Below are 11,696 nucleotides of genomic sequence, written 5' to 3' on the forward strand. Positions count from 1 at the left end.
ACCGATGGTAATTGCAATGAGAGGGGTTGGGTGGGATGGGGGGTTGGGGGGGCTTGTGTGCTGATGGTGGTGTTGGTGATGCTGCTTGTAGGGTGTTGGTTGTAGTGGTCGTAAGGACTGGGGCAACACTAATAAGAACGATAATATTCATGGCAATGCTGTTGCGGTTGCCGACGATGATGATGATGATGATGCCGATGATGATGTTGATGATGATGATGATGATGCCGATGATGATGTTGATGATGATGATGATAAAGATCGTAGCTTTGATAGCGGTGTCAGTGGCGATGAAGCATAAATGACGACGGTGGTGGTGTCAAAAGTAGTGGTGGTGGTGGTGGTGGTTGGTGATGAAAACCGCGATGGACTTAGTTGGTCGTAGAGAGACAATGATGTGGTTGAAGGTGTGGGTTGTGGTTGGAACGGCGATGATAAGCATTTCTTCTAAATAAAGCACAAAAGCCTCAGAGCTAAGTGTGTGGAAGAGAGAGGGAGGGGAGCGGATAGGAGAGAAAAGGACGAAGAGGAGATGGAGGAAAAATCAAAGACAGAGAAAGGAAGATCACAGATTGAGATTGAGTGGGAGGGTGAAGAGCGAGAGAAAGAGAGAGTGATAGAGACACAGTGTACGATAGAAAGAGGGAGAGAGACAGACAGATAGACAGACAGATAAAAACAGCGGTGAAGTAAGAGAGACGAAGCGACAGAAAGAGAGAGAGAGAGAGAGAAATGAAAGAAAGAAAAGGAAACAGGGCTTGAGACAGAGATGGTAACAGAGAGGGGACGATATAAAGGGATAAAGTATAAGGTTCAGAGAGAGAGAGAGAGAGAGAGAGAGTTTAGAGAGAGAGAGAGAGAGTTTAGAAAGAGAGAGAGATTGTCATACATGACTTTACTTTAGGCAATCACGAATCAAAATTCGGTCACTGATTCTATTAGCTGCTGCACAAAACGCAATGATGATGGTGATGATGCCGATGACGACGACGACGATAATGATGATGAGGAGGAGGAGGAGAAGAAGGAGGAGATGGAAGGAATGATGATAGAACTGTTGATAGTGCTGGTGATAGTGGTGACGAAGATGTTGATGTACTGTTAATGAAGACGACGACGACGTCCTTGAAGGTGATAACGATCATGAGATCGTTGATGATGACGACGACGACGAAGACGACGACACTGATGTAGTTGTTGCTGTTGTTGTTGTTGATGATGACGACAGCGACAATTGTAACATGCTTGTATTATATATTTGATTTTACGTCGAAAAGGAATACAATGTCCAAGACCCACTTGCTGGGTCTCCGAAACTATTGGGAGTAAGATATTCGCAAACCGGCTACATGCACCAGAGTGGATTCTGTTAAAGGCACCAAGGTACCCAGTGGTGGTGTTAAGCCGAGCTGATGACGACGATGACGACAATGTTGATAAAGAAAAGGCAGAAACAGTATGTGACGGTTTTCAAAATCTCAGTGATGTGTAAGCACTGTCGTTTTGCATAAACGCCTTAAGATGTGTGGTAATTAAAACGTCTTTGTTATTGCTGTCGTTTAAGTCTACCCCATCTTGTCATCTTGATAAAACAAAAACCTATCTTCAGAAGAATGTTAGAACATCATGAGCAGCCGATTTATTTCAGTATGTATTTAGAAATAACGCACCCAGAATTATATATTGTCAATATTGAAGTTACTATCAAAACACAAAGGGCATGGTTTGAGAGTGGTTAACTTACTATTTCTAGCAACTCAAATGACCACGGAAGAGACTCAAATCGCTAGCTCCTGTGTATGCGTGTATATGTCAGTTTCACACACTTGGTTTCATCAGGTCCACTGCAATCTTCAATGGTAATAATAGAGTATATATACAATAGTATTTTTCTATTTATGTATATGTATGTATAATTTGTTGATAATATAATAATATTGATATACATCTCTATTTTTTTGTATTCTTAAGTATGTGCGAATGTATATGTGTGTTTGTTTTCTGTTCTGTTCTCGTATTTCTTTTAATGCCATTGAAATCACCCAAACATTTTGTATGTACACATCTCTTTCCTTCTAATTCTTTTTCTCTTTTCCTCTCTCTCTCTCTTTCTCTCTTTTCTCTATAGGAAGAGACAGATGTATGGATAATCGGTCGAGTGGAGAAGAAGAACGAATTAAATAACATTTATGATAAATAAATGTTTATTATTCTCTTCCTACCGTTTTGGTTTCTTTTTTCTCCTAAAATATTGTCCATACATACATACACACACACACATATATATACACATAGGCACACTCATACATGTATATGCGTGTGTATATATGCATATGTACGCACGCATGCACACATACACAGACATTCATATATACAAATACTGTATTTTGTATTTCTGTTTTTCAATCATCACGACTGTTTTGAAATATATAGTTTAGATTTTTCACTGTTGCTTCTTACATTAAGATACCAATACAGATTTGCATGGCACACCTTTAAAATTAGACACCCATCACTTGCTAAATATAGGTTATGCTACTGCAATGTAATCTCTGATATCCAACTTGTTGATAGAATTCAAAAGTTGCAGTAAAAATTACGATAGCAGTAGATATTTGTATAGCACATCATTGCCATTAAATCTTTTATATATATATGTGTGTGTGTGTGTGTGTGTGTGTGTGTGTGTGTGTGTGTGTGTGTGTGTGTGTGTGTGTGTGTGTGTGTGTGTGTGTGTGTGTGTGTGAGAGAGAGAGAGAGAGAGTGCATGCATATATACATACGTACATACATACATGGATGCATATATGTGTGTATGTGTGTTTAAAAGTGTTTTATCACGGTAAAACCAGGCCAGCATATTATACACTCCCCACTATTTTATTGCATAGCATGAGAAGAAAAAATAATATCAGCATTATTCTTTTGACAGAACCACCGAGACCAGTAGGGGAGTAAAAGCAGAAAGAGTTACGTCCCCATTGTTATTTTTGTAGTATAGTCCAGAGTCAGCCATATTCATGCAGATGTTTCATTAAAGATGTCCAAGCCATGACAATCTAGTCTATATGGGGCCATCTTGAAATATATTATTCAATTTTTGTTTCGAAACATTAAGATGTGATTTGACAGTGATTTTCAGCGGCGGGGTCAAGTGGCAATATAATTTGGTATATCACACCAGTTTTTACCTGATTACAATAACGACTAATGGGTTATTGCAGTAAGAGTTAATTTAGTAAGTCAATAATATGCCTGTAAAAGAGCGCACTCCACGAAAGGAACCCTCAGAACAATTGTTGTTAAATTGAGTAAGGAAAGAAGGTGTGTTGCTCTATATACTTCGATCTAGACTTCTCGATTAGTGAGATTCATTCATAGACTTGGTTTGACCCAAGGATATGATAAAGGAAGTTTCCCAAAGTATCTCTCAGTAGAATCAAACCCAAGTCACATGATTGTGAAGTGAAATTTTTAGGTATGCAGTCACACTTTTATTCATATTTAATCTAATGATCATATGCTTTAAATTTTCCTAAAGTGATCAGTTTCTCCACTGTTGTCTTATGTGTTTTCCGTGCACCTGAGCACTGCATGCAACAATTTCTTTCATATATATAAGAATTGCAGATATGGCTGGAAACAATTATCTAATCCTCATAACTGCAATTTAAATCGTTGTTAATTTATCGCATATACAACGAAACCAGGCATTTTAGAAATAATGGAAGGGAACAATGTAAATAGGAAGAAAACTAACAGAGAAAGAATACTGGAATAGTATTTTCTGTTGCTAATAAGGCAACTGAAGTGTAAATCTAAATAATTATGTGCAGAGAAGTAAAAAAAGGTAGAAATATTCTAATGAAATAATAAATTTACTTAATTTTCTAAACGAAATTTACTTCCATTCTATTTAAGAATTCCTTTTATTAGATACAGTGTATGTTATAAATAAGTCCAAATATCTTACTATTTCTGAGTTTATCATCAGTATATACGCTGGAAATTTCATGCTATATTTACGGTAAATGTATATATGTAAAAAAGCTATCTTTCTATATCAATATCAACGAAATATTCAGCAAAAATAAATGATATTGTATAGCTAAGCTATTTCCATACTAAGTTTCAATATATCTTTGGTGATTTTCACATAAACGTTAAAGTACTTTATCCCCAGAAATGCTAATTAAAATGTAAATTATATAAGAAAGGGACACCAAAAGTTGTTCTAAGAATTTAACTTAGAAATTTGGTTCGAATTCAATTTTATTTTAAGATACTCAAATCGTTCGATGTAACTTTCAAATATAAGTCACAATTCTCCCCACTTAAGAAACCCGAGAGAGTCTATTCGATCCCTAAACTCCAAATACATTAAATAATCTGATAAAGATATTTCCAATGGAATTTCCAGTCCATTTTACCAGCTGTATTTGTTGATGCTTCTCATTATTATAGCAGAACGGATTTAACGAAAATAATTTATGTGAATATGAAGATATTTCAAAAACTAACAATGAGAAAAAAAATATGATCTCTCTTAATTCCCTGGACAACCGAAATACCTCTACTTCTGTAGCTAAAATATGTTTTAAGCTGCTGTAAATTCATTTTCACTTGTAAGCTCGAGCATCATATGTTTACTGAACATTCCATAAAAGTATACGCTCTATCATTCTTAATCTTGCACAATCTTCGGAGAATATGAACCAAAGCAAAAATTATGATTGCTTCTTTACCCTAAAATTAAAAATCTAATAAATGTGCATGTTCAAGCGAATGACTACTCATATGTAGATGTACATCTAAAAGAATTATTTACAAAAATCTATAAAACGGAAACGGCCTATAAATCTTATCTTGGATTAATTTACATTTGGTTTAAACTAAGTATATTCATCATAAATATTTTGTAATTATCTCAGAAGCACTGTTACATGCATATCCAAATATATATGGAGCCTTAAAAAATTCTTATTTGTATTAAGACATTAAACGATAATTAATCTGTTTTGCCAAATTATTCAGCCAGTCAAACGAGATTTTTTTTTCCTTTGTCTCTCTCAATAGTATGAAATATGCTAAATTTTTTCTCTTCGTAATCGAAACTTTCTATTAATTTCTAGTTGTGAGCATAAACAAATTCGTTAAATGTGGAGGACAGTGAACTGTAAATGTGAATGATTTTCTTTTCTGAAAAATTAAACCCCATTGGAAATACGTGTGATAATGTTATGAAAACACAAAGCCTGTAATTTCTTTCTTTTCATAAAAATAATCAATTTCTTTTCTTCATTCAAATTAATTCGAATAATTCAGTACTCCATTATCCTTTAATAATCTTAATTTTAATTTTATTATATTTCTTTTCAAACTTTTAAAATGATACTAAAATCCTTTCCGATACCAACCCACCCCTAAAATGCCCCTGGTTCTTTGATCCAAACTTCATGTTTTAAAGTGATTCAAATGAAAACCTTTCAATAAAGTTTCACATACTAACTTAGTATAGACAAATTTATTTTAATATAATTTTCATAATTAATTGAAACAAAAGCAACGTATTTCAAAAGAAATATGGTAACAAAAGGGCTGCGAGGTCTTGGATCCTTTCCCTTACCTTCCACTTGAATTAAAATGGCTATTGTTGGTTTACATCTTTCAATTGTTTTCTTTACAAATGTTCTCTGTATAATCTAATACTGTAAGTCAGACAACTATATTTTATATATTCATTTTCATGTATCATATAACTTATATTTTAACATTTTGTTTATCTTACTAGTGTTACAGTACACTGTAACTGCCTTCCTATATCTCTCTACACTGATCTCTTCCCTTTATCCTAAGTTCCATTATGCATATGCAATATTTTACCAGTGGTTTTCATTGCAATCTTGAACATTCGACAGATGACATTGTAGTAACATATAATCCTGTAATGTTTTCAGTTGTATTTTATTTTAATCTACTCTTAGTGTGAAATCTTTTGTTAATAATGTGTGTACTGCAATAAAATGATTAACATATTCATACATATATGCATACATACATCCACACATACATGCATGCATACATACATATTATATGCATAAATACAAACATGAAAACAATTTTACCCATGTATGCTTATATACTCTCATGAACAACGAGATATATACACATTCATAGTACTTTATGTATGCATGTATGTATGTATGTATGTATTTATCCATATCACTATATCAATATCATCTATCTATCTATCTATCTACCTATCTATCGATATTTGATCATTTACACTGAATCAAACGATGTCTATCATGGAATATTTTCGTGTATGTGTGCATGTGAAAATATTCGATGCTAGACATCGTTTGACTCAACGTAAATTGTCAATTTCAAAGTAAATATTGGGGAAGGGGACGATAAAATAACGTACGATAACAAGGGACAAGTGACTTCTACTACAGCTCCAGGTTAACAAATACCTTGTATGTAAATTTACTTGATGGAAACTGTATAGAAGCTTGTCATATTTAAAAAATGATAAGGTGGTGAACTGATAGAAATGCTAGTGTGCCTGAAGAAATGCTTTGTGACATTTTTCGTGTTATGTATGCAGATTTGGGGTCTATGTATGATTGCATGCCAGGGTGTTTGCGCTATGTACATATATTAAGACGGCAAGCTGGCAGAAACGTTGGCGCGCCAGGTGATGAGCTGGCAGAAACGTTAGCACGCCGGGCGAAATGCTTAGCGGTATTTCGTCTGCCGTTACGTTCTGAGTTCAAATTCCGCCGAGGTAGACTTTACCTTTCATCCTTTCGGGGTCGATAAATTAAGTACCAGTTAAGCACTGGGGTCGATGTAATCGACTTAATTCGTTTGTCTGTCCTTGTTTGTCCTCTTTATGTTTAGCCCCTTGTGGGCAGTAAAGAAATACGAAACGTTAGCACGCCGGGCGAAATGCTTAGCAGTATTTCGTCTGTCTTTACGTTCTGTGTTCAAATTTCGCCGAGGTCGACTTTGCCTTTCATCCTTTCAGGGTTGATAAATTAAGTACCAGTTGCGTACTGGGGTCTATTTAATCGACTGGCCCCCTCCCCCAAAATTTCGGGCCTTGTGCCCAGAATAGAAAGGATTATGTACATTTATTTCGTTGGGCACTTGAAATAAATGTAATAAGGTCAGACATTGAAATTATATAAAATAAAATAGACTAAGTATTTATTTATTTACTTATTTAAAGTAAAAACAAACATTTAAGCCTCCTAAGGAATCATCATGATTTTTGTACCGGTGCCAAGGTGATTTTTATAAAATATCTTATGTCTAGACAAGAAAATAACAGGTGATCAAAGCTATATTAACTAAGTCTATCAACATACTAAGTAAGTCTCGTCTTTTTAATCTTGTAATCCTAATCCTGGAATGAAAAATTTTAGTTTCATTCAATCTTTATTTGTTTACGTTCGTTTTTTTTTGTCTTTTTTTCTTTTTCCTTGCTTCTGATACTGATGGCAATATTGATCATCCTCATCATTATCCTTACTCATCATCCTCCTCGTCATTACTATTGGGAGCTTGAAAGATGATGAGTTTTACGATGTGATGATAGCTATGATGACCGTCACCATGATTCTTATGGCTTATAATATGAGAATCAGCATTTCTTGTTTCTTTTTTTGTTTCTTTTTTTTTGGGGGGGGCTATTTTTCATGATATTGGTGAAGTATGATGATACTTGTTAAGTTATTGATGAAGAACTCTTGATACCACGGTCTTTTGCTACCCTCCCCTCCCAAATGGTGATTTTTTTTATGTAGCTGATACTTTAGTTTTTACATACGTAGGCTGATGTGTACAGAAACGACTGAAATAGTAAAGTTGGAGAACTGGAGATTTGGTCAGCCTAAATTCTTGCAACACAGTAAATTTTTCTAAAAGTATCCAGAAACCGGACAGTATTTTTTAACTGGGTAATGTTTTTTTATAATAAGCACTAGAAGACTCCAGTTATGACTCACACACAGGGATGAGGAGGAGGAGGAGGAAAAGAAGAAAGAATTAACTCACTCAGTAAGCTTCGGCTTGTTGAACAAGATCCAAAAGAGACAATTTCTGAAATCCTGTAAGAAAATAATAATAATAATAATAATAATAATAATAATAATAATAATAATAATAATATCAATAATAAAAGACAATAATAATTTTTTTATTTGCCACAAGCCGCAATAGATGAAATTTATATTACAAGAATAAGTCCCAACAAGAGTTATAAGCAGTTAGAACCAATCTAACTGCTTATAACTCCATAGTTGCTCTTTCTCCCAAAGGTAAGTGCTTTCTCTCTCTCAGGCATGTTTGTCTACCTACAGGTACACATTGATTTTAAGCCCATTCATACATGCCGTTCTTACCACTTTTCATTTAACTTTTAGCAAATTGAGTAAAGAAAAGCACCTCCCTCTCCACTCAAAACATTATTTGCAAGTGGAGCTTGAAGAATTTGATAAGGAATTGGATGAAGTGTTTGTTTTCAGTCCCTTCCATCTTGCTCCTCATACAGTACCTAATATTACAGCCACAGTACGAAAGGAAAACTGCCTGACCTTAACTACAGGTAGTAGGCAAGGCAATATTCTTGATGGATTTAGGCAAATAGCCAGATCCACACTACACATGACAGAAGCCGTTTGACATCATTATATATGGTCTAAAGTTTTATCTATCCATGTACCAATTAAAAATTTCACTGATCATAGACCATCTAAAATCTAACTAGCTAATAATACAATACATTATTATGAGAATACACCAGCATCTAATATTCAATCTATACATTTACAATGTAAACATGTGTATGCTCATACACTATTTAACTTGATATAATCATAATTCACCTAAAATACTTTTTGTTCATGTAACATATATAATTCTATCTGTCCATATACTACCTAAAATATCAATCTATTTACCAGCTAAAAAATTTATCTGTCTATGAATCATTTAAAAATGCTTGTACACTATCAAAAGTTTCATGTATCCATAACTAAAATGTTAAGCATTGTGGATTCTGAAATTTTATCTATTTAATTATTTATATAGCATTTAAAATGCCTTCGTCCAAGTTCAAGATTTTATCCGACCATATATCATATATAAAATGTAACATATAATAGATTTTTATCTGTCCAAATATAAAATTTTATATCATAACACATAACAGTTTTTATCTGACCATATGTATACAAAGGTTCATTTCTTTAAATACCATCTAAATTTATATGTCTATAAATCAAACAGTTTTCTGCTTATTCACCATCTAAATTTTCTGTCTACATACCATAAAAATATCATTTGTTCATATACCAAAATTTATCTGTCCATATGCCAACTAAAATATCATTTGTCCACACAGCATCTAAAATGTTATTTTTTCATATACCAGCTACAATCTATTCATATCAAATTTTATATCCATACATCAGCAAAAATTTCATTTCTCCACATAGCATCTAAAACTGTAAACTGTTTGTATATCACACAACCAAGATATTTCCCTATATCATTTAATATGTCAATATTTCATTTAAAGCAAACCATCCCAAATTTTACTGTCCATATATCAGCAAACGTTTTGTGTTCATATGCCATCTAAAACTATATCTTTTTCTATACTATATAAATTGACATACTTGCAGGCACTCTGTCAGTTACAATGACAAGGCTCCAGTTGATCTGATCAATGGAACAGCCTGCTCATGAAATTAATGCACAAATGGCTGAGCACTCCACAGACACATGTACTCACAACATAGTTCACAAAGACATTCAGCATGACACAGAATCTTTTCTACTCTTGGCACAAGGCTCAAAATTTTTGGGGAGTGGGTGGATTAGATCGACCCCAGTTTGTAACTGGTACTTAATTTATCGACCACAAAAGGATGAAAGGCAAAGTCGACCTCAACGGAATTTGAACTCAGAACATAAAGACAGACGAAATAATGCTACACATTTCACCTGGCATGCTAACGATTCTGGCAGCTTGCCACCTTCAGCATAACACATAATGTGACAAGGCCCTTTGAAATTACTGGTACTACTCATTTTTGCCAGCTGAGTAGACTGGAGCAATGAGAAATAAAGGAACTTGCTCAAGGACAAACTACACTGTTCGGAATCAAACTCAGGACCCTGATCCAAATAATCTAACCACCAAGCTACATTCATATACCAACAAAATACCTTTTATTATACCATCCTCAAATATTTATCTGAAGGCAATCTTCTACGGAGAATATTTTGAGTACCTGGTGAGTGGTCATGGTTACAAAAACTGGGGTTGATTTAACTATTCATATCCAATCGAAAGCAGTGTTGAACAAAACAAAAGGGTTCAATAAGGTGATATCACTTCCTACAACCCACTTTACTTCGTTTATGTCCTTAATGCCCTTGGAAATTCCATCAACCTCTAAATATCACATTTTTTTTCTCTCCCAAAATATATAATGCCTTGGTGTGTTTAGTCACAAGGAACCAATATTTATGCATGAACTTATCTGCATCTAGTAAGCCCTTGAAAGATCTACAGTTCATGATCATATACTGTTGAATGTATATGTACATGAATATATACATATACACACACACACACACACACACATATATATATATATATATATATATATATACATATCTCTATTGATGTATGTATATATATATATATGTATATATATGTATGTGTTTTATTGTGTGCATGTATGTATGTATATATATATATATATATTGATGTTTCAGTGGATTTATGTATCTGTAGGAATCGGTGTGTATCCATGTATGTGTGTGTGTGAGTGAAGTATGAACGTATGTATGAGTGTCTGCGCCTGTCAAGTGTAAAGCAATAAAGCACCTTTACTTTCGATGGAAAAAGACGATTAAAACTTAAAAGATGATTATGGTAAGTCTCTTTATTATGCCCCCTGCCTCACCTCGTGTCATTTTATCAGTGAAGTGTTCAAGCAACAGATCACACTGCCCTTCTTTAAGTCAATTTCACAAGAAAGAAGAGGTGTGGAAGTCTTTTTTTCACAGTATCTAGATATCATTAGATCAATGGTAATTTAAAATAGGCTGGTGGAAGATAGAATAGATTTCTGCCTACAACCAATGCTTCATTTAATATATGTTTGTCTGGCAGAATATTTGATTGTTTGTATATTGAGTATACACACACACACAAACATATATGTATATATATATACATACACACATATATATTTACACACATATATATATATATATATATCAATACATACACTCACACATATACACACAGATATATGCATAAACACTCTCATGCACAGAATATATATATATATATATATATATATATATATGATATACACATGCATGAATGCAAGCATTAAGACACACATGAATACATACACAGATAACTCCGCAAATATAAATGTGTATAAATCTTCACATATGAATGTAAAGAATAGTTTTAAATGCAACTGTTCTGGTGTGTGTGTATGTGTGTGTATGCACGCGTGTGTCTGTATGTTTGTGTAAGTATATGTGAATACGATATCTAAAATTTGTGGAAGGTTTTCAAGAGGAATGGTGTCTTAGAAACATTACTGATGTGCGGTTGCAATGCTTGAATGACTCAACATCAAATTGGTTAACAGAGA

At 33.8% G+C, this 11,696-nt stretch overlaps 1 protein-coding gene across 2 annotated transcripts in view; it reads right to left on the reverse strand.

Moving 5' to 3' along the window:
• Positions 1-11,696, reverse strand: part of LOC106876779 (uncharacterized) — a 790,885-nt gene that overhangs the window by 209,720 nt on the left and 569,469 nt on the right. For both annotated transcript variants that reach the window (XM_052973996.1, XM_052973995.1), the window contains exon 5: positions 8,065-8,117. In XM_052973996.1, coding sequence (XP_052829956.1) covers positions 8,065-8,117 — 53 coding nt within the window. The remainder of the gene's footprint in view (positions 1-8,064; positions 8,118-11,696) is intronic.

Source organism: Octopus bimaculoides, chromosome 17 (genome assembly GCF_001194135.2).
Source record: "Octopus bimaculoides isolate UCB-OBI-ISO-001 chromosome 17, ASM119413v2, whole genome shotgun sequence".
Lineage (NCBI taxonomy): Eukaryota > Metazoa > Mollusca > Cephalopoda > Octopoda > Octopodidae > Octopus > Octopus bimaculoides.